The sequence below is a fragment of the Macrobrachium nipponense genome, chromosome 24 (genome assembly GCF_015104395.2).
Source record: "Macrobrachium nipponense isolate FS-2020 chromosome 24, ASM1510439v2, whole genome shotgun sequence".
In the NCBI taxonomy this organism is placed as follows: Eukaryota; Metazoa; Arthropoda; class Malacostraca; order Decapoda; family Palaemonidae; genus Macrobrachium; species Macrobrachium nipponense.
Window position 1 is genome coordinate 4435812 of NC_061091.1, and position 24501 is coordinate 4460312.

Sequence of the window (24501 nt, forward strand, 5' to 3'; positions counted from 1 at the left end):
TTCAAACGAGTTCGCATACACTTTTAACAGATTTTTCCAGGCCCCATTCATACACTCTTTCTTTACCTCCTTCCATGCCCTTCCAATGTTCATAATGGAGTTAAGAACACTAAATTCTTTCCAGAAATTTCTGAGATCTTTCTCCTCCTCATCCGTAGCCTGAACAGCCTGCGCAAACGTGTTCCAAAGATAATACGCCTTGAACGTAGCCACAGCAACCTGATCCATGGGTTGTATGAGAGAACTTGTGTTTCGTGGCAGAAACACAACTTTTACATTCTCTATAATATCTCTGATGTGCTGAGGGTGGCCAGGAGCATTGTCGAGAATCAGAAGAATTTTGAAGGGGATGTTATTTTTCCTACAATAATCTTTCACTTCCGGAATGAAGCAATGAACGAACCAGTCTTCAAACAGCATTGCAGTCATCCACGCTTTTTTATTATGACGGTAATGCACAGGAAGTGTATGCTTGTCAGTGTTTTTTAATGCCCTCAGATTTTCTGAGTGATAAATCTTATATAAAGGGCTTAAGTTTATACCCAGCCACATTTCACCCAATCAGAAGAGTTAATCGATCCCTGTATGCCTTCAACCCGGGCATCGCTGTTGCTTCTTTGTGGATGTAGGACCGTTGTGGCATACACTTCCAATAAAGTCCGGTTTCGTCGACATTAAAAATTTGTTCTGGCAAGTACCCTTCATTAACGACGATCTCGTGTAAAGCATCCTTAAACTTAACTGTTCCATCGGCATCAGCGCTTGCTGCTTCACCGCTAATTTTCACACTGAAAATTATGGCGGTTCTTGAAACGATGAAGCCATCCATCACTTCCTGCAAAACTTTTGTTGTGGTTATCATCATACTTCTTTAGTTCTTCAAAAAGCATGCATGCCTTTGTCTGAAAGGTCAAGAGGGTGAGTGGCATACGCTTTTGTATTTGGCCCTCCATCCACGTGACCAGTAACTGCTCCATTTCTTCCAAAGGCCCTATCCTCTTCTTTGATATACCGTTGAATGAACAGAAGCAGATGCCTTTAAAGCATCCATTACACGTTTCTTGTCCTTTAGGATGGTGGATACCATCGATTGCGATAAACTTTCGTCACGTGCGATAACCATGACTGCCTTTCCACCTTCATGCTGTGACCACAGCAGTCTGAAAGGCAGTCTTGTCTCAGCAAACCTTGAGACGAGCTCAAGCATAAGCATCAGGGTATCACTTGGAGAGAGCCTAACAAATGCACTTGGCTTATCACGAGAGGAGAGAGTAAATGGTCACCCCACCTTCACAAATGTAACCCTCTTGCATCAAGGCAGAGGAAATTCATAAAATGGGAAAGGGGGCAGCTAGTTTAGTCCAAAACAGAGCTATCAACAAGATTTGAACAGGTAAAAAGAAGAACATTCCTCACCAACTACACCAGTGAATACCTCTTAGTCTTTCTACATTTGTCAAATCTTTTCCCAAGAATGAAACATCAAACACTGCTCACAGGGCAAACCGAGACCATTGATCATACTGCTGAAGAAAAAATTAACAGTAGGTATCCACAGTGCAAGTGCAATCATACATTAACCCTGTTCTCACAAGAAAAATATTTTCATAATAAAACTACGTTTCATATATATGTAATTACATAGCTATAGATCCTAACTCGTGCAGCAGCCTTTATCTAAAAATTCGCAGTAGCACTTCGACAGTTTAGTGTAGGTGACAAGTCCAGCCCACTAATGGGAATACTGGACACAACTTACAAGAAAACCTTATTCTGTTTATGCACTTATGTCCATCTAAGGGAAGGAGGGCAGGCTATGATTCTGTAATTACTTGGTAAGTATATAAACAACAATTTTATAATGAAAATGATATTGTTATTGTACAATAAAGTTTCATACATACTTACCTGGCAGATATATACTTAGCTATAGACTCCGTCGTCCCCGACAGAAATTCGAATTTCGCGGCACACGCTACAGGTAGGTCAGGTGATCTACCGCCCTGCCGCTGGGTGGCAGGAATAGGAACCATTCCCGTTCTCTAACCAGATTTTCTCTTCCACCTGTCTCCTGAGGGGAGGCTGGGTGGACCATTTAATTGTATATATCTGCCAGGTAAGTACAGGTAGTGCTCGAGTTATGATAATCCGTTTTACGATAATCCGATGTTACGATGGGGTTAGCAATTAATACTAAAAAAAAAAAAAAAAAAAAAAAAAAAAAAAAAAAAAAAGAAGTTGAAAATGCGTATTTTTAAATTTTGCGCACAGCGAGCGCTGGCAGCAGCGTACTACGCTGTACGATATGTTGGCCCGAGAGCGAGAGGCTGGCGTAGGTACAGCGGCAATGAGTTCGACCTCACTTGCGCTCGTTTTGAACCAAGTAACATTAGGTCAGTGTTCGTTTGTGATTTTTGGGTTTTTTTTCAAGTACCGAAAATTAAAACAAAAAAACTATGTCTGCCAAACAACCAAATAGGTGTCCTGCTGGTAGTGCAAAAAAGAAGAGGCAATCCATCACTTTGGAGCAGAAACTGAAAATAATAAACCAGCGTGAAGCGGGAAAGGCAGTCATGGTTATCGCACGTCGACGAACGTTTATCGCAATCGACGGTATCCACCATCCTCAAGGACAAGAAACGCATAATGGATGCTGTAAAGGCATCTGCTTCAGTTCATTCAACGGTTATATCAAAGAAGAGGATAGGGCCTTTGGAAGAAATGGAGCAGTTACTGGTCACGTGGATGGAGGATCAAATACAAAAAGCGTATTGCCGCTCACCCTCTTAACCATTCAGACAAAGGCGCGCATGCTTTTTGAAGAACTGAAGAAGAATTATGATGATAACCACAACAAAAGTTTTGCAGCAATTGCTGGATGGTTTCGTCGTTTCAAGAACCGCCATAATTTTCACCAGTCAGTGGAATGGAAAATTAGCGGTGAAAAGCAGCAAGCGCTGATGCCGACGGAGCAGCTAAATTTAAGGATGTTTTACATGAGATCGTCGTTAATGAAGGCTACTTGCCAGAGCAAATCTTTAATGTTGACGAAACCGGACTTTATTGGAAACGTATGCCACAACGGTCCTACATCCACAAAGAAGCAACGACGATGCCCGGGTTTAAGGCATACAAGGATCGATTGACTCTTCTGCTTGGGGGAAATGTGGCTGGGTATAAACTTAAGCCCTTTATGATTTATCACTCAGAAAATCCAAGGGCTTTAAAAAACATCGACAAGCATACATTCCTGTGCATTACCGTCATAATAAAAAAGCTTGGATGACTGCAATATTGTTCGAGGACTGGTTCGTTCATTGCTTCATTCCGGAAGTGAAAGATCATTGTAGGAAAAATAACATCCCCTTCAAAATTCTTCTGATTCTCGACAATGCTCTTGGCCACCCTCAGCACATCAGAGATATTAACGAGAATGTAAAAGTTGTGTTTCTGCCACCAAACACAACTTCTCTCATACAACCCATGGATCAGGGTGCTGTGGCTACGTTCAAGGCGTATTATCTTTGGAACACGTTTGCGCAGGCTGTTCAGGCTACGGATAACGAGGAGAAAGATCTCAGAACTTTCTGGAAAGAAATTTAGTGTTCTTAACTCCATTATGAACATTGGGGAAGGGCGTGGAAGGAGTAAAGAAAGAGTGTATGAATGGGGTCTGGAAAAATCTGCTGAAACGTGTATGTGAATCGTTTAAAGGTTTCGATCAGAATGAAGAAGAAGTGGAAATCAATAAAAAGATCTTGATACTTGGGAAAAGTTTAGATTTAGAAATTGACGAGGAAGATATCCAAGAACTTATAGATGTGCAAGATGTAGAGCTAACGGCAGAGGATTTAATTGCACTTGCAAAAAAGAAAAAAAAAAGCAGAAGAGGAAGAAGAAATAAAAGAGCCGGATTGCGAACGTTTACGACTAAAAAAAACTGGCAGAGGCATTTGCTTTATTTGATCAAGGACTGAAACTTTTAAGTGAAATGGATGGGGACGAGGAACGGTTTGCCATAGTTCAGAGGGCTCATCAAGACAGTGTTGCATGTTACCGATTAATTTATGAAGAACGAAAAAAACGCACTGTGCAACCTACAATGGATTTTTTCTTCAAGAGAACGACTCCAGTGCATTCCGCTTTCCCACCCCAGGCCCTACCCCCTCACTTGAGACTCGATCCTGTACGTCTCGGAACAGTTGTTTCCTCGAGACACCTGAACTAACAGAAGAAGAAATTCTATCTGAGGAAGAGCGAATTGATGATCCTGCTGCTTTATCATCATCCTCCTCTTCCGATCTTTAGTTATAGTAGCCATGAACAGCCTGACACCGATCACATATGCCGACAACGGACCGAATCTTGGTGAGTACCCTTTACGCTACAGTCTGATCCTTGTTCTTATTATTAAATTTCTTTTTATACTTAATTATCATAAGTCAATCTGCATTGAAACACCCGAACTAGCTGATATTAATAATTACTATACTATATATGTATAGGTATACTGTGTAGTGTAGGCTAATCTTCCATATAATATGTGTATATAGCCTAGCCTATATGGTACTGATTAACTTAGTGTAGGCTAGGCTATATCCAAGATACGATTTTCTCAACTTACGATGGGTTTTTCGGAACCTAACCCCATCGTAAGTAGGAGAATACCTATATGTATGAAACTTTATTGTACAATAACAATATCATTTTCATACATTCAACTTCCCTGTCAGATATATACTTAGCTGATTGGCACCTTTGGCGGAGGGTAAGAGACAGCTAATTACTGATTAGACAGGTAAACAACATGCGTTGTAGGTAATAATAAAAACCTTGGTTCCTACCTGTTTTGGCGGAAGATTTCATAGCTACTGCTTAGAAGTCTGCTTCGCCTCAAGAGCCTCAGCGAGGATGTGACCTATGGCTAAGAGTTCTTGTGGGACTGTCGATGGGGTCTTATCCACTTACTCGACAGAACCTGATGGGCTTTGTCAATGGGGTCTTATCCACTTACAAGACAATACACCTATACCTATTGGCATAATAAAGGAGTACAACACCGATCCCGATCACCCGATCCTAACCGTGGATTAGTAATAAGATTGAAAGGAGTTATCCCCAACCACCTTTCAAACAACCTTAAACTCAACAGCAAATTCTTTTTAAACTAAAACAAAACAAAAAAGTTAAGGATCAGCCTTATCTCCTTTTCCCAGCACAGTATCAGCCGATACATAAGGACCTAGCGAGAAGCATTTCTCGTATGTCACCCTCACATCTTTTAAATAATGGGAGGCAAACACCGAGTTGCATCTCCAGTACGTCGCTGCTAAGATTATTTTTCATTGACATGTTTTTGTTGAAAGAAAGCGATGTTGCAACTGCACGTACTTCATGCGCTTTCACTCTTAGCGTTTCGAAGGATTCACTTTGGCATTTCATGTGCGCTTCAGTAATCACATTCCTGACGAAAAAAGCTAGAGCGTTTTTTGACATAGGTCTCTTCGGGTCCTTCACCGCACACCAGAGACTTTGATTGCAACCCTGCAGTTGCCTCTTCTTCTGAAGATAAAATTTTAAAGTTCTCACCGGACAGAGAGACCTTTCCAGTTCCCTCCCCACAAGCTGAGAAAGTCCTTTAACCTCAAAACTTCTGGGCCAAGGTCTAGAAGGGTTCTCATTTTTGGCTAAAAATAAAGGCCAGAAAGAGACAACTGCAGAGTCTCCTTTAAAACCCACGTATGAGTCCAATGCTTGCAGCTCACTGACTCTCTTGGCAGTTGCGAGAGCCATGAGAAAGATGCATTTTCTCGTAATGTCCCTGAACGATGCTTGATTAGGGGGCTCGAACTTCTCTGATGTGAGGAACTTCAAAACCACATCCAGATTCCAACTATGAGGAAGCGAAGATTTTGATTTGGAGGTCTCAAAAGACCGTATAAGGTCATGAAGATCTTTGTTTTCCTCTATGTTCAGGCCCCTATTCCAGAATACAGCAGATAGCATGCTTCTATATCCCTTTATTGTGGAAACTGCCAAATGAGATTCTTCTCTCAGGTATAGAAGAAAATTGGCAATGTCGGTCACAGAGGTATTGGAGGAGGACAGCTTCTTCGCCTTACACCATCTACGGAAGACTTCCCACTTCGATTGGTAGATCCGCATGGTAGAGGACCTACGTGCTCTGGCAATTGTTCTTGCAGCCTTCCGAGAAAAGCCTCTCGCTCTGACCAGTCTTTCGATAGTCGAAAGGCAGTCAGGGAGAGAGCGTGGAGGTTTTTGTGAAACCTCTCGAAGTGGGGTTGTCTGAGCAGATCTGTCCTTACGGGAAGAGATCTTGGGAAGTCCACCGTCCATTCCAGTACCTCTGTGAACCAGTCTCGAGCGGGCCAAAAGGGAGCGATGAGTGTCATCTTCGTCCCTTCCGAAGACACAAACTTTCTTAACACTTCCCCCAGTAGCTTGAATGGGGGAAAGGCGTACGCATCTATGCCCAACCAATCCATAAGAAGGGCATCGACTGCTATGGCTCTGGGATCCTCCCCTAATGAGCAGAAGTTCTCCATCCTTCTGGAGAGGAACGTGGCAAACAGGTCTATTTGAGGTTTCCCCCATAGCGACCAAAGTTTCTGGCAGACTTCTGAGTGGAGAGTCCATTCTGTAGGAAGGACCTGGTTCTTTCGGCTTAAGTCTGTCTGCTCTTATATTCCTTCCTCCTTGCACGAATCTTGTTAGGAGTACTATGCCCCGTTCCTCCGCCCAGATCAATAGAGCTCTTGCTAACTTGTATAGGGAGAAAGAGCGAGTCCCCCCCTGTTTTCTGATGTATGCCAGAGCCGTGGTATTGTCCGAGTTGAACTGGACTACCAAACCTCTGACGTCCGCTTCGAAGTGCTTCAGAGCTAAATGAATGGCTAGAAGCTCTTTCGCATTTATGTGCCAGGACACCTGTTCTCTCGTCCAGGTGCCTGACACTTCCTTCGTTCCTAGTGTTCCTCCCCATCCTGTTTCCGAGGCGTCGGAAAACAACACTAGGCGAGTGTTCCACAGAGACAAGGACACTCCTTCGTTCCTCTTTAGAGGGTTTACCCACCACTGCAAGTGGGACTTGATCTGTTGCAGAGGAAAAGAATCCGCAAGTTCTCCTGCCTTCCTGTTCCACATTTTCTTCAGGTAGAACTTCAGAGGTCTCATGTGCAGCCTTCCCAGAGAAACGAACTGCTCTAGCGATGAAAGGGTGCCCAGAAGACTGAGCCATTCCCTCGCTGAGCCTCGCTCTTTCTCTAGGAAGGCCGAGACTTTTTCCAAGCCTCGGGCAATCCTTTCTTGCGATGGAAATGCTCGAAAACCCCGAGAATCCATCCGAATCCCCAGATAGACAATGTCCTGGCTGGGGATCATCTGAGATTTCTCAAGGTTCACGAGCAATCCGAGGATCTCACAAGATCCAGTCGTTTCCAAGTCCTCCAAACACTGTTTTCTCGATCTTGCTCTTATGAGCCAGTCGTCTAAGTAGAGTGATATGTTCACCCCCTTCAGATGTAGCCATCTTGCTAAGTTCCTCATCAATGCCGTAAACACTTGAGAAGCCGTCGAGAGGCCGAAGCACAAAGCCCTGAATTGGAAAATCCTGCCCTGTATCATGAATCGCAGGTATTTCCTCGATGCAGGATGCAGGGGAACGTGAAAATAAGCATCCTGCAGGTCGAGGGAGACCATACAATCTCCTGGACGCAGAGCCGCAAGTACTGAGTTGGAAGTCTCCATAGAGAACTTTGTCTTCTCCACGAAGCGGTTCAATGCACTCACGTCCAGCACAGGCCTCCACCCCCCCGAGGCTTTCGGAACGAGAAACAGGAGATTGTAAAAGCCCTGGGAGTGAGGATCCTGCACTGGTTCGATGGCCTCCTTCTCCAACATTTGCTGTACCAGATGTAACAGGGATTCCCTCTTGGCAGGATCTTTGTACCTCGCAGACAGCTCCCTCGGTGTCGACGTCAATGGAGGTCTGTCTCTGAAGGGGATGAAATATCCCTTCTTCACTATTGCAAGAGACCATGAATCTGCTTGTCTCAAGGCCCAAGCCTCTGAAAAATTCAGAAGCCTGACCCCTACCGGTGTTTGGAGGACTGGTATCTCATTTGGCCTTCTTGGTTGGTCTAAAGGCAGAAGACCTTCCTCTTCTCTCTGGTCCTCTCTTTCTAGAGAATCGGCCCGCTGAACTCCCTCGAAAGGGCGGCTGAGGGTTCCGTGACTCCCTCTTCACAGCAGGAACGGTCGGTCTCGTCTTCTTTGCTGATTGAGCCAGCAGATCTTGCGTCGCCTTCTCAGTCAGCGAGTGAGAAATATCTCTCACTAACTGAGAAGGAAAAAGCTGCTTGGACAGAGGTGCATATAGAAGGGATGACCTCTGCATGGGTGAGACCGCTTTTGTCAAGAAGGAGCTGAATACAGCCCTCTTTTTAAGGATTCCTGCTCCGAAAAGGGATGCCACCTCCCCCGATCCATCCTGGACTGCCTTATCCATGCAGGCCAACACACTGTGTAGGACTTCGGGCTCTAAGAAATCAGGATCCTGCGTTTTCTTGGCCAAAGCCCCAAGGGACCAGTCTAGGACGTTAAAAACTTCCAAGACATGGAATACTCCCTTGAGGAGATGGTCCATTTCTGACATTGTCCAAGTTGTTTTAGCCAATGGAAGTGCATGTCTCCTTGCCGAGTCCACTAGTGTTGAGAAGTCTGCATCTGCCGAGGCAGGGAGGGCGAGTCCCATAGCTTCTCCTGTATTATACCATATCCCTCTTCTTCCCGAAAGCCTGGAGGAAGGGCAGGTAAAAACAGTCTTCCCCGCTTCCTCTTCGGATTTCAGCCAATTTCCTAAAGATTGCAAAGCCCTCTTCATAGAAATGCATTATAATCTGAGAGACCTGCCCCCTTATTGGCTTCAGAGTCCGATATATATTCCATCTCCTGTCCAGTCAGATTAGGAGAAGAATGAGCAACCGGAGGAGAGCGCCTCCTTTCGCAAGGTGAAGGGCTTTTAGCAGTCCCAACTCTAACCTGACAAGGGCTACAGCCGCCTGTGCGACATCTTGAGCCCCCGACAGGAGAAGGCTGATCCTGCAAATTGCCCCTATTCACATCAGAACAATCCTGACAAGGACGACGGCCGCCTGTGTGACAACTAGCGTCCCTATCAGGAGAAGGTTGTGCTTGCGAAAGACCCCTCACAGTCTCAGCAACATCCTGACAAGGGCGACGGCTGCCTGTGCGACATCTTGCGTCCCTGTCAGGAGAAAACTGATCTTGTGAAAAGTCCCAAAGAGGAGCCTCCTGGTCAATTTCTATCTCCATATCTGATGAAGCTGGAGATCCTGGCGCCTGGTGTCTGGCGCCTGGCTGGCACCTCATTTGCGGCTGGTTTCTCGCGCCTGGCAGGCTCCTCGCGCCTGAAAGGAGCCTCGCTCCTGGCAGGCGCCTCGCTCCTGGCAGGCGCCTCGCGCCTGGATGGATCATCAATCCTGGTTGGAGCCTCGGGCCTGGCAAGCACCTCGCACCTGGCAGGCGCCTGGCTAGCGCCTCGCGCCTGGCAGGCTCTGTCCGTATCGGACCATATTCTTCCAAGGTCTCTGAATCGGGGGTCTTGTGTACTTCCGCTGGACGAGATTTCTTAACCCTCTTACGCCGATTGGACGTATTAAACGTCGAGTCAAAATGTCTCCCGTATGCCGATTGGACGTATCATACGTCGGCTCAAAAAAGTTTTTTTTTAAATTCGCGGAAAAATACTTGTAGGCCTACCAGCCGAAAACTTTTGAATCACGCGCCTTGGGGGATGCTGGGAGTTCACGGATCAAGGCATTGTTTTTTTACAATCGCTACGCAGGCGCGCAAGCGCGAATTTCTTTCTTATCGCACTAAAAAGTATCAGTGACATCTCAAAAATTATTTCGTCACTTTGACATAATTTTTGCACCATTTTAAATTATCCTTTACATGAAGTATTATATATGAAAATGTGTGCAATTTCATGTAAAATACAACAAAAAAATACTCATGATTGTAGCTTTTATCAGTTTTGAAATATTTTCATATAAATAATGATAAGTGCAAATATTTCAACCTTCGGTCAACTTTGACTCTACCGAAATGGTCGAGAAACGCAATTGTAAGCTAAAATTCTCATATTATAGTAATATTCAATCATTTGCCTTCATTTTGCAACAAATTGGACGTCTCTGGCACAATATTTCGATTTATGGTGAATTTATGAAAAAACTTTTTCCTTACGTTCGTGCGATAACTCTTCCGATAAATTTTTTCGTGCGATTGTCCTAATGTTTGCACCCTTTTAAATTTGCCGTTACATAAAGTTTTATATATGGAAATGTGCAAAGTTTCATGCACAATACAACAAAAAACACCCATGGTTGTAGCTTTTATCAGTTTCGAAATATTTTCATATAAATAACGTTCAGTGCAAAAATTTCAACTTTCGGTCAACTTTGACTCTACCGAAATGGTCGAAAAACGCAATTGTAAGCTAAAACTCTTATATTCTAGTAATATTCAATCATTTACCTTAATTTTGCAATGACTTGGAAGTCTCTAGCACAATATTTTGATTTATGGTAAATTTATGAAAAAAAAAAACATTTTCCTTACGTCCGCGCGGTAACCCTTCCGAAAAAATCAGAATTTTTTTTGTGCGATTGTCGAAATGTTTGCACCATTTAAAATTAGCTGTTACATAAAGTTTTATATATGAAAATGTGCGCAATTTCATTTAAAATACAACTAAAAATGATTGAAGGTTGTAGCTTTTCTCTTTTTTTGAAATATTTTCATATAAATCACGATAAATAGAAAAAAAATCACGTTCGGTCTAATTTGACTCTACCGAAATAGTTGAAAAACGCAATTGTAAGCTAAAACTCTTACGGCCTAGTAATATTCCGCATTTTCTTCATTTTGAAACAAATTTGAAGTCTCTAGAACAATATTGTGATTTATGGTGAATTTTTGAAAAATATATTTACCTTCACTCCGCGCGCCGATTCGCGGCCGCAAGTCTCTGAAATACGTACATCGCATTATCCTAATATTTGCTCCTTTTCATATTAGCCGTTTTATAGAGTTTCATATATCAAAATGTGCGCAAATTCATGAAGAATAAAATAAAAAATAAGTGAAGGTTGTAACTTTTTCCATCTCCGAAATATGTGCATATAAAAAAATATATATATAAAAATTTCGACATTCGGTCAAATTTAACTCGTCCGAAATGGGTCGAAACACTGCAATTCTAAATCTAAAAATCTTACAGTATCGTAATATTAAATCATTTGTCTTAATTTTGAAACAAATTGGAAGCCTCTAGAACAATATTTAGAATTACGGTGAATTTTTGAAAATAACATTTTTTTATGTCCGCGCGTTATGAATTCGTACATAATTTTGTGATAATATTTTTCCGGTGTTGCTTTTATTGTTTTACTATGTATTATATATCAAAATGATTGCAATTTAGTGTACAATACAACGGAAAAAAAAGTAACTCGTTAGCTTTGACCGTTTTTTGCACAGCGTGATTTGAATACAATTATCTATGAATTTTTTTTTCGCTACCATATCTCGCATTATTTACATATGATAATGATATTATTTTTCATTTCTGATGATTGCATACTAAACTTCAGGCAATGACAAAAAAATGAGCCAAAAATGAAATCTTAATCTTTAAAACTAAGCGCACTGTGATTTTTTAAAAATTATTTTTTCCGCTTCCGCGCTCACTCCAAACTGGCGCCGGCATACAGGAGAGGTTTTGATTTTTAGGGCTTCGGCGTAAGAGGGTTAATAGGAAGAAAACGGTCCTTCTTCCGAGGAGGGTCCTTCCTTAATACTCCAACCAGTGACGAGATTTGTTGTTGCATCTCGATAAGGATCTTCGTCGCTGCATTCTCTTCCTCCTTATCCAATCGAGGGGAAGGAGGTTTTGATGAAGGAGCAGCTTTCCTCTTTTTCACGGGCTCGAATCCAAAGCAGGAGACTTCCACGATCTTTTGGAAGGTCTCGATAGATTGTCCGAACTCCATCCTCTTTTAGATGACGAATCGGAAGATGAGAAACACTGTTTTAGGATGCCTTTCCAATGGCTATCCTTGGCAGTCTGGGACGTTACTACAGATCCTGCCGAGGGGATGCCTGACCGGTGGGGATTCTCTGAAACCTCCGTACGGGTTTCGACATTCCTTCTCCTTTGGGCTTGGGAGCTTGGAAGAGGTCTAGGCCTGGGAGCGAGACAGAGCCGATCAGATGCACCCTCCACTGCACTGGGAACACTTTCCACTGCACTTTGCTTACCTTCTAAATCCTTAATTTTGCGTTCCATCCTCATGAGGGAAGCCTTTAAATTTGCAATCTCCGATACCGAACTTGCAGAATCTGATAAGGGAGAAGGTGGTAATGCTGTATGGGAGGAAGCAACAATTACATTAGAGACAGGTGCTAAACTACTAACTGGCTCGTTAGAGAAAGACCTACTCAAACTTTTGGAAGAGGCTTTTCTAGCCTTATCCCTTTCCAATTTTCTTAAATAGGAATTAAGAATCTTCCATTCCTCCTCATTCAAATTTTTGCATTCAACACAAGTGTTAGATTCAGAACATTCATTCCCTCTACACTAATTACATACGGTGTGAGGATCTACCGAAGCTTTCGGTAGTCTCACACTACAACTCTCATTCACACACACACTGAATATATAACTAGAGTCAGACATTTCCAAGAAAATTCCAAACCAAAATCCAAATAACAGTCCACAAAAGCGTATGCCAAGTCAGAGATCCAATACGTCACCAAATAATCAGTCCAGAAGATCAACGGCGATGAAAAACGAAAGTCAAAGTCAGGAGGAACTAGCAACGATGTTACTAGAACCAGCGACAGAGAAAATCTGGTTAGAGAACGGGAATGGTTCCTATTCCTGCCACACAGCAGCAAGGCGGTAGATCACCTGGCCTACCTGTAGCATGTGCCACGAAATTCGAATTTCTGTCGGGGACGACGGAGTCTATAGCTAATTATATATCTGACAGGGAAGTTGAATGTATGAAAATATCATTTTAATATACATATAACTTACCAAGTAATTACATAGCTGAATCCCACACTGAATGGAGGTGGGATACATGACATCATCTACTCCAAAACATTAAGGAATGCTAATAACTTAGATATAGAAATAAGTTACTAGCACTGAAACAATTCTTGTCATTTCCTTATCTGGTAAAGAGAGCTACTGAAGGTGAAAACTGCTTCTGGTTGGTACTCATCTTTACCTGTAGTGGGGTGGCAGCTGAGAAGGATATGACAACTGACTGGCAAAGCATAAAGAAGTGCTCTTGCCATGGGCACAGTATCAATATACATACAAAACAGCCAGAAAACTGCCACCTACAGCCAAAAAAAAAAAAAAAAAACACACACACACACACAATCCATCCACTGAAACCGGTGGGTAATCCAGGTATATTGTATCCCCCAGCTTCCAAAAACTTGAAACCTTCCTTCAAGGGAAAAAGCAGGAGAAATTCCTATGAACCCTCACTTACTACCATGCCAGTCACTGATAATAGTCCAAAGGTAATGCAATTACAAACACTGTTCTACAAATGGTGAGATGCGAAGATTGATTGGCACTTCCACTAGGTCGATTGCAGGATGGAAGTAAGGAACATGTTGAGCCTGAAAGCTAATGAGGGAGAGACTGTCCTGACGTCAAGGGATTTCACTTAAATATAAGCAGAATGTCCTCCTGACTCTGAGACCTCAGAAATGGGGTACCAGACTTCTCAAGCCACTTGAATGCAACTTGAATGCAATAAACAGTGCACCTCAGAAATGGGGTACCAGACTTCTCAAGCCACTTGAATGCAACTTGAATGCAATAAACAGTGCAAATCCAACCAAAACAGCTCTCCAGATCAACTCTTAACTACTATGGACTGTTCCCAACCTACGAGACACACCTGAATACCGGATATCGACCCTCAGCCTGTCCATGATCCCCAGCCGCCTTTGATAACACCAACCCAAAATTCCGTTGATGACCTATAGCATAATGAACATCGGACAGCTGCTTAGTAATAACAGTGTGCCATAAAAACAAGTCATAAGAAGAATTGAGAGAATTGTGTATAAAATCAATTCTGTAAATTCTGCAATTATTTTTAATAAAACCTACTAATATTGTACATTTACATGATAAATCCGAGATTTGAGCTTTTGATTAAAAAGCATTTTTATCATAATTGAATGTTTTGCTGATAAACTTTCTGCCATTATTACAAACGACCATCATATTACTGTACAGCATACCAGTGTAATGGTAAAACATACAATGATTTTTTATAGGAACACGACATATTTTCACAACAAATTGGTATATAAACAATAATTTGGAAGAATCAGTACAATAATTTGGTACACTCCTAATGAGACACCTTTTTAATAGCTGTCTGTTAACACCTAGGATCATGCAACAGGCTCGACTGAGGGAGCGAATTAGCTGAGGGCAAACCCCCTTGGCCTCCCTTGGACTTCCTGTATGTCTTCTCCCAGGGTTAGGGGAGTATGACAGGGACTTTGGTATAGGAGAACCGATGGGACGGATAACCACCTCCTCCACTTGCGCTACACATTTTTGCTGAACACTTTATCCATAACCACTCTTAGCAAACACAGATTTGAGATTGGCAATGGCAAAAGGGTTGGAAGCAAGGGAGCCAGACATGGGAGTAGGCAGATGAAAAGAAAGAGGTCAAGTATTAGGAGAAAAGTCATTAATAGGAGTAGAAGGAATAGCAGGCTAACTTCTAACCTAGGTTAAGAGTCGTTTCCAGGCTATGTGACCATTTCTCGGTTCTAGAGGCTGCTCTCCTTCCCTTACCCTTTCTAACTTGTCCAGGTGAGATCGAAGAACTTTCCATTTTTCTCATCACAATCAGGACATTCAGCGCAAGTTTTCCTCCTAATACACTCCTGGTCTTATAACCGTCACTGCAAAGGCTTGAGGAACTAGAATCAAACAAAATATGAAAAGCCTGATCCTAAACACCAATAAGTTAATAAAGCTAGAAGGCTACTCAAAATTAAGCGATAATACTTCACCGGATCCAGTTATACAACCGAAAACCAACGAACATAAGCTGCCACCAACACCTGATGTTTACTTCAGAGCCAGCAGAAGCAGAATGAGGTTTTCTGCTAAGTTGTTCGTGGGCAGAACTTGTCATCTATGTTAAACTATCGAAGCGCTACTGCAAAATTTTAAATAAAGGCTGCCACGCACGTTAGACCCTATAGCTATGTACATAATTACTTGGCAAGTTACTTATATGTAACATACAATCTGCATACATACAGTATTACACTGAAAGAATAGTTTCAACAAGCCATCAGCAGGAATAATGCAATATGCCACTGCAAGATGATCAACCAAAAAATATGATGCTTAACATACTTCTGGGAGTTCTGTGGGAGGTTCCAAAAACTTACCTGCCAACTTCACTTAACTAACCTTACTACCAAGCATCAAAGAACAATTCCAGCTTATGCTGAAGAATAGTACTCCTACATAAAAGGCATAGATTTGTATTCCCATTGGAACAAAAGGGGTTAGTAATTCCATATAACAAAGTAACTTAAGACAAGTGAACACAAAAAATGAAAACCTAACACTAAAGAATACTGACATAACAATGAAAACCTGACACTAGAGGATACTGTCATAAAGTGTCAAAAATACAGACATAACATAGTACATACCTTCCATATGTTCTGCTAAAACTTAATTTTATCTTCAAACAGAATTTACAGGAACAAGGCGGAGAGATCTGATGAATGGTAAGGGAGCATGAGAAGACCCCGTTACATGGTGAAGGCAGCACATAAAGAAAACAATGACGTCACTAGTTCTCCTCACGTCACTATGGTAAATCCGGAGTAAAAATCCGTATCGTCAGAACCAGGCTTTAGACTACAACATCTAATAAAAAAAAAATAAAACATAAAGGTGAAGATTTGTACAGATGATTTTCAAGAAATTAAATTTTTCAATACATGCAACCGATTTGTCATATTCCTCGACATTGAAGATGTCTCCACTACAGCCTACAGTTTTCCTAAAAGGTCCTATAACTGCAAAAATCATATGGTCTTCTTCCATTAACCAGAGAACCTCACCCACTGAAATATAAGGTTTCAATAGTGTGAGATTTAGCACAAAACCCTCTACTAATTCAAATCATCTCAAGTTGCATTTCATTAATTAACACTACCAAAACCCTAATTCCCTCTGTCCTCAACCTTAGCCTTAGCCTTCTCATGAATACTCAACTTGCTGAAAGTACATTATCTACAAGCACTAGAAAACAATCCACCCTCTCGCCATGTCACGGGTTATTTATACCTAAAACCGACCGGCAAAAATCAAAACGTGTCAATGACAATTTAACCCCACAAAAGAAATTTTACCCTGATGTACTTCAATAAAAGGGAGAATAATGCAATCACTGCCAAGTTCTACTGGAAATATTTGAACTACAGTAAATTTGTACTCAGGCCAAGATACAATCTTAACTAATTCTGACCAAGCTACATGCTTCCATTTGTTCCTTTGTTTGTTCATTTTAGATTTTAGAGAAAGATGGCTTTGAGCTAGCACAGGCTCTTATCTTCCTTGTAGCTCCATTGATTAATAATGGTTTATCACACAATCATTAAAAGAAAAAGTTTAACTTGGTTATAACCATGGTTCTGAATGCCTTTCATCAGAAATTTCCTATTTTCTTAATCTTGCATCCACCCCCCCAATAACCCATTACTTAAACTATACAAGACCATTTTATGGGAAAAACAAAATCCACGACACATCAGGCCCCTGAAGCAGAAAGATTAGCAGGAACTGATAATTCAGCACAAATACATATGGAAGGATGTATGGAATTTGGGGAAATATCCCAAGCATTGGGACCCAAACATCACACAGCTTTCACATTCAATTATTTACATCTCCTTATTGTGCCATATTATTTACTATATATATATGTATATAGCCAATTTCCTTTGCAAAGGTATCTGTCATCTTAGCCAGCTACAGGGTTTTGCTGCCTTTCCAGGGATACTAATGATGCCTACATAAATCACTGCACTATTCTTCCTTCAAGTATAACAGCTTTCCTTCAGTTGGCACTAAGCTTCTAGTTTTTTCCGTAGTACTCTGATATTGAATTTCAGGTGGTTGTAAATTAACTTGTGCCACTGTTGTCAATTGCTTCTAATGAGTTACATCTACAAGCATGACCTGCACCTGAAGCTGCATGCCCAAACCAGAAACCCATCCCAACCAAAACCACACCTAATATCTACTTAACATGATCCATTATAAGGCTCCTTATTTGACTGTCCTGGTAAAGCTGCAACTTTATTCCCGTCATTTTGTATAACTTTATTCCTATCATTTTATACAGTTGAATAACTGTTTCCTCCTGTAAATCAAAATCAAATCCTTGGATTCTGCCTGTTATCTTCAAGCTGTTAAAGAAAATAAACTCTTATACCATGCCCTGTATTATTACAACTACCAGACAACACACACTTTTCAGTCATTTCTATTTTTCCTAGCCTTACAAACCAGCAGGAGCTAGAATCATCACAAACTTGGTATCAATTGGTTAACTGGTTGCAAGTGAGCAAAAAGGGGGAACCCACTCACCTATCATCATCAAGAACTTTTCCTTTTGGCAAAATGCTCTGGCATGTACATATACTACCAAACTGAGGATGTACTTGGCCTGAGCTACTCCATCAAAGGAAGGAAAAAAGGAGGAGGGAATCAGTCACTCAACCATTCAACATTTAGCCTTATGGCCTCCAATTACCTTAGGCAAGATGCTTTACTGTCCAAATCTGCCCTCATTACCTGAATTTGTGAACACTTGCCTGACAGTGCAGCTGTCCACCTCTCTTGTTGCAACAGGTCAGTTTTTTTACAGCAACAAGTAGAAATCATGTGTTCAATAACACTTCTTTGTGCCTTCAGTCTTTGGGAATAACCAACCATCTAAAACAGTCCTACAAGAAAGGCCCCTCTTTCACCATATGACTCCAAGCTGGTGGGTCTGTACCAACCAAAAGAACCTCTGAATATGTGGCTAGCAAAGGAAAGTGGGTTTCTGGGAAATCTTTCTAAGCACCTAGAAGGAAGGCTCCTGACTCTTCCTCAAGGAAGAAGTCTGGGTTCCTTATCTTGGTTTTGTGAAGAGGTGGTCCCTACCAACACTTAACACAGAAGGTTCAGTTGCCCTTAAAGGCATGGCTGTCGGTAAGCCAAATTTCCCCCATCTTCTCAGCATTACCTTTCAAAGAGTTTAAGGTGGTTCCTAAAATCTGACCATTTTGCAACAAGATAGTACTCTCACTTGAAACTTGTGTACAAAAGAGAACAGACAACACGTCAATCCTTCTCAAGAAAAAAAAAAATTAAAAGATACCTATTATCAAACCATACAACTAGGACAACTTAATCAAAAACCTTATTTCAAAGAGAATTCATTCCTCCTGCAAGACTTCCTTTGAATGATTAACACTTAACTGGCTGAAGGCACAGATATGCAAGCATATGCACTATTTTGCACACTCACACTGAGGGTTCTGGATTGACCAGACACTAGCCATGGTACTGGACAATCACAAGAAACACAGGTCATCTGTACCACTGGGTACAGTCCTGTGTAACAGATTGCCACTTTAATGCATGACAGCAAACACAAAGTACATACAAAGTTAGTGCAAACTCTGCACCGCATACCTTCTATGGAAGCAAAGGAAGACTTAAGCTTCCGAGTATGCTTAAGAACCCATTATCAAACCCTACCTATGGTAAATGTCTCATCTGAGGTGAATGGACACTACCAATAACCCATGAAAAGGGAAGGTTATTACTCACAGTCCTACAGAACCTCTTATGAGAAGTCTTCTTCGTCTTCTTCCTGCATAAGGTAGAAAGGGCAGAAGACAGCTAGGTGGAGGAGCTTGATGATTGAGGAGGAAGAGAAAACAAAGATATGCTTACACTTCTTCACCTTACTCCATTCATGTGTCCTGCTTTCCTCGAACAGTGCGGAAGAGCTGGCTGAGGCAAGGCTCACCAATGAAATGTGTGCAATGATCGACACATTGGGAGTTTCTTCTACTAGCACAATGACCACTTGAGTCCTTTGGCAATACAATGGCTGTAGCTAACTATTCAAGGACTGTAGCCAGTGATGGGGTTCCCTGAGGTACTGATAAAAGGCCATATATTCTGCAAGTACTCCAATAAAGTGGGCAGCCTAAGAGCAACCAACGAAGTAGGGGTAGGAAGTGGTGAATCAAGTGCATGGGTCAGGGTTTCCCCTGGGAAGAACTATGACTGCACACTTGTTTGTCACTAAAGGACAGAGCATGATGGCTGCCCATCTTCCTGTAAGTGCCTACCCTGGACTAAGCAAGAGAGCACATGAGGGTAGCAGGGAGAAGAGTAGAGCAGTCAGGAAGGCAGGAACCAAAAGGTTCAGTGGAGTATTTTTCTCAGATAACAGTGCCAAACATTTTATGGTTTTCCTTAGCATCTTGCCAAACCTCCTTTACTGCAATGGGATCAGCTCAAACATTACTAAAATAACATGTGGCACAAATGAAATTAATTGAATATAGAATTTTGGCAAAAGGCCCAGGCACTGGGACCAATAATCTAAATCAGAACTGTAACGGAACTTGACAGGTACAAGTCTGAAAAGTGTAACAGGAGGAAAACCTCGCAGTTGCACTATGAATCAATTGTTAAGAGAGGGTGGAAAGTAAAATGTAAGGGAATATGAAAGGAGGTATAGTAAAAGGAACAAAAGGGGTTGGTTGCAGCTAGGGGCCAATGGGATGCTGCAAAGAACCATAAATAATGCCTACAGTGCACTGCATGAGATGCACTGATGGCACCTACCCTCTGTGGGGTATGGGGTGCAAGAACTACCCAGGCAAGTGGCACAAAATTGGTGGACTTCCACACAGAGAGAGGCCAAAAGCAATTATGTACAAAACTTCCTTCATTTTGCACACATTCACTGTTCTGTTTTCTTCACTTTCACTACAAAAACATGAAGTAAATACCGAACAAGGGCTACAAGAAATGAACAAAAATTTTAACTTCTATGCAGTCAAGGAACACCACTACAAGATGTCCATCCTTAGCAAGGACAAAAAAGAAAGTGCCTGATGACGGCAAGTGAGTTGGGAAACCCCCAACTCAACTATCTACCACCAATTAACTACCTTGTTACCAAGTTTCAAAGACTGAATTCCCTATGAATAACCTTACATAAAAAAAGTATATTTTTAATAATCTGGTTCAACCTTAACATAAACATCAATTAATCTGATTAAAATATCTGAACATACATAATATAAATGGCACATTTCCAGAATTTAAAGATGAAATCATAAAATTACCAAATAAATAGCACATCTCATTTCTATTCCATAAATATTCAAAATCTTAAAAATCTATCCATGCACTAAAAAAAAATGTTGAAAAATAACTTAAGATCACAATAACTGAACAAATGATATGCAAATAAAAAAATTAATAGCAACAGGAAAATGTAACAATGGAATGACAACAGTTTTTGGATCAAAACGAGGATGCAGTGATGCAGGAATGATAACTTACCTGCGTTACTTGATATTATAGGTCACTTATACTGTCAGACCACCAGTCTCTAGGCATAGTATCGGTGTACCGGATGAATGAACACACACTCATCAAACATACCATTTTCCAGTGAACAGGCCTAGGCTAGCATTATATTCACCACAGCACAACAGCATAATTAGGTAAAGCTGCAGACTACTACATTACTGTCACTGCCTGTTTCTTGCCAGTCACTGACCGTAGTATTTACAATATTTTGTTTGTGTTTATAGCTTCTGTTTACCATATTAAGTATCGTTGATTATGTTTTTACGTTCAACTCTAACAGACCTGGCACTAAACACAGCAACCTTTGTGCAAATAAGGTGGCAGTAATCCTACAGTTTAGGAATCCAAATCCTTTCCGATTTTCAATTTTTTCTTTCGACAAATCTGCAAACAGGGGTATATAGTACTTGCTGAAAAATGCACAGTTTATCTGCTTACAGAACACAAGACTCTAAAAAAACCAAGGGCATAAAGCTCTGCACTTCACGCGAGTAGTGTCGTGTGAATGGAACTGTGTTCGTGGAGCGAACGCTCAGGAACCAGGTGGGAAGCCCGCACAGGCTCTTAGATTTAAGATTTTCTATGCCATAGTTCGTATCCCCCAAGACATGTTTTTGTCTACATTCCCACTTTTAACAAGTTTTTTTCTTTTTTCACAATCTCTACATTTGTAAGTTAATAAACTATTAATTTTTTCATTGTTTCCCATGATTCAAAAAATATATGATAAATCTGTGTGCTGATCTGGACTTTACGTAATGCAGTGAATTTGGACCCTTAATTGTAGGATGACCCAGGTGGCTACCAAATTACAGGAGTACAGCAGTAGTTCTCTGCAGTTTTACCAATGTTGTCACATGCCCCCGTTATTTTGCCATTAGCCTAGCTTATGTTCACTAGATTAAAGCTGCGTATCTCTTGCCAGCTTTAAGCCTACACTGTATCTTCTGCTTTACTTTCCTACAAATTGCGTACTGCATACATGCCTAATATAACAATTTGGAGTGTCCTCGTGGAAATAATAGCTGGCCACAGGCTAAGTGGTTAGGGAAGGCCTGCTAAGTGGAGAAGGCTAGCAGGCTTTGCCTAGGCCTAGGCAACAGGAATTGTAATTTATTTAAGCAACAGGAATTGTAATTTAATTAAGAAACAAGGATCATAATTTACAGGAATTGTAATTTAATTAAGAAACAAGGATCATAATTTACAGGAATTGTAATTTAATTAAGCAACAATGTTCATAATTTACAGGAATTGTAATTTAATTAAGCAACCAGGATCATAATTTACGCAACACGAATTGTACTTTAATTAAGCAACAGGAATCATCATTCATTTTAACAACAGTAACTGTAATTTTTTTAAGCAACAGTAACTTTAATATATTTAATAAACAAAATTATAATTTATTTGAGCAACAATGTAATTTATGTACGTAAAAGGAATTTTACTTATTTGGGCAGCAGTAATTATAATTTAGTCAAGAAACAGGAATTGAAATCAATTTAAGCAACGGAAATTGTAAATTATTTGAGAAACATGAATTGTCATTTATTCTAAAAAAAAAATAATTATATTCTATTCAAAATACAGGCACTGTAACTTATTTTAGAAACAGGAATTGTAATTTGATCTAAAACAAGAATTATAATTTAAGAAACAGGAACTGTAATTTATTCTAGAAACAAAAATTAAAAGTTGTTCTAAAGATATATATAATTTATTTAAGAACAGGTACTGTAATTTATCTAAGAAAAAGTTACTACAATTTATTTAAAAAGAAGGATTTGTAACTCATTTCAGAAACAGGAACTGTAATAGTATATTTAAGAAATAGGAACTGTTATCCATTTTCAAAAAAGTAATTGTAATTAATTTTCAAAAAAGTTATTGTAATTCATTTTCAAAAAAGTAATTGTAATTAATTTTCAAAAAAAGGAATTACTATAATTTATCTATGTAACAGTAACTTAAATTTATTTATGCAAGAGTAATTGTAATTCATTCAGGAAAAAGGAGCTGTAATTTAAGAAAAACGAATTGTAATTAGTACTCATTGATAGGAACCTGACAGAATCTGTAGCTTATTTAAACAACAGTGAATGTATAATTATCCTAAGTAATTAAGTAAAAAAAAGAAAACATACTTTTCCCAACTTACATTGATTTCCCCACTCATGACATTATAGGTCCTTGGCCTGGGCTAGAAGTGACCTAACATGACCTGGAGCTTCATTTCGGCCTTTTAGGCGATAAAACACAGGCTTACCTTCGGTGCTCGTTGATTGTCACATCATTATGACATTGACATTCGATGGTAAACGAAGCTTTGTTGACGGATATATCGTCCTACTAAAACGCCCACTTCACAACACTCAACGGTTAGGCCTAAGTATCCGTCTAAGAAAACGATCCGTTACGTAATCGTTCGTTTAGACGGATCGTCAATAAGTAAAGGAAGTTTTTAATGACTCAAAAGGGACGAACGTCGTCCCCAGGGGCTCCCCCGGGGGGCATTAAAAACCCGCCAAATCGCGAGGTTTTAACCCCCCTCCCGAAAAGCAGCGATGCCTTCCGGAGAGATTGATCACAGCCTCACCATCATCATCATCTCCCGCACCCGACTCGCACACAGAAACCCCCTCAAACTCGAACCCCGACATCCACCGCGAACCCCTCTGTGGCCCGCGACGCCCCCCGAACGCGCCCTCGGGGCGGCGACGGCGGCGATCGGGCGTCAGGATCGGGCTGACCTCGGAGGAGAACTTCCCATCTTAAAGTGACCTAACCTAAAATTAGGGCTGACCACAACCAGCCCCCTGTCAGGCTCTTGTGTCAGCGCATTCGGGCCTCGGGGCGGCGCCCACCTCCGGCGGGAGTGTACCTACCTACGAAGAACAGCTTGCCAAAGTTCCGCGACACGAATACGGGAGAAAAAGGGGGCTCAACTGAGTCGGATTTCGCTCGGAACGCCCGTCCGTCTGGCTGCTACTTGACCGCAATATAGGGTTTGGGATCGAGTTCCTGCTCGGTGCACGGGATGTTGCTTGTCCTCGCTGTACGTGCAAGAGTTGGTTTTGCTCAGTGCGCAGGATTCTACTTTCACCCTCAACTTTTATCGTTTAACACAAAATACGCCCATTTCATCTATAAATCAACATCCATCACTATTATAAATATTATATACTTATATTAAATACACTTTTCACAAACTTAAAACAAATTTATAACAATTATTAAGTATGGCACACAGTTTCATCCACAAGAAACGACATCCTTAGGACCTAAACAAGAGCCTTACCATATGACGTCAATAGTACGTTATCCAATAAAAGCCCGTGGATAACTACAAACAATAATTTGTATTGCCTTTTGCCAGCTACGTTATATGCATGTCTTTATATTTATCATTTGTCAAAAGTTTAGCCCAGTGTTGCTCTCTCTCTCTCTCTCTCTCTCTCTCTCTCTCTCTCTCTCTCTCTCTCTCTCTCTCTCTCTCTCTCTCTTTGTGCGTGTGCGTTTGTATGAACAACAGCATCATCTATGATTACAGACGATATACTAGTTTTGTCTTATATATCTTCAAAGACATGTTACCCTCTGTCTGATCCCGATTAAATTTTGCGTCCTGTCGCACAGAAGCTAACCAACATTATAATACAGACAAATCTTACAGTTGCTAATTTAAAAGGAAAAAAACA

General features: G+C 41.0%; 1 protein-coding gene across 11 annotated transcripts in view; it reads right to left on the reverse strand.

Moving 5' to 3' along the window:
* The window catches only part of LOC135205133 (zinc finger protein 160-like), an 82464-nt gene extending 58618 nt beyond the window's left edge, over positions 1–23846 (reverse strand). For 7 of the 11 annotated variants that reach the window (XR_010312492.1, XM_064235550.1, XM_064235505.1 and 4 more), the window contains exons 1-2: positions 23689–23846; positions 15832–16051 (exon numbers count right to left, since the gene is read on the reverse strand). Coding sequence is in view for 8 of the 11 variants with exons in the window: in XM_064235550.1 (XP_064091620.1) it covers positions 15832–15838 (7 nt within the window). In the remaining 3 variants the exon portion in view is untranslated. The other 4 variants (XM_064235519.1, XM_064235512.1, XM_064235530.1 and 1 more) reach the window with 4 other exon arrangements.
* Positions 23847–24501: the final 655 nt, after the last annotated feature.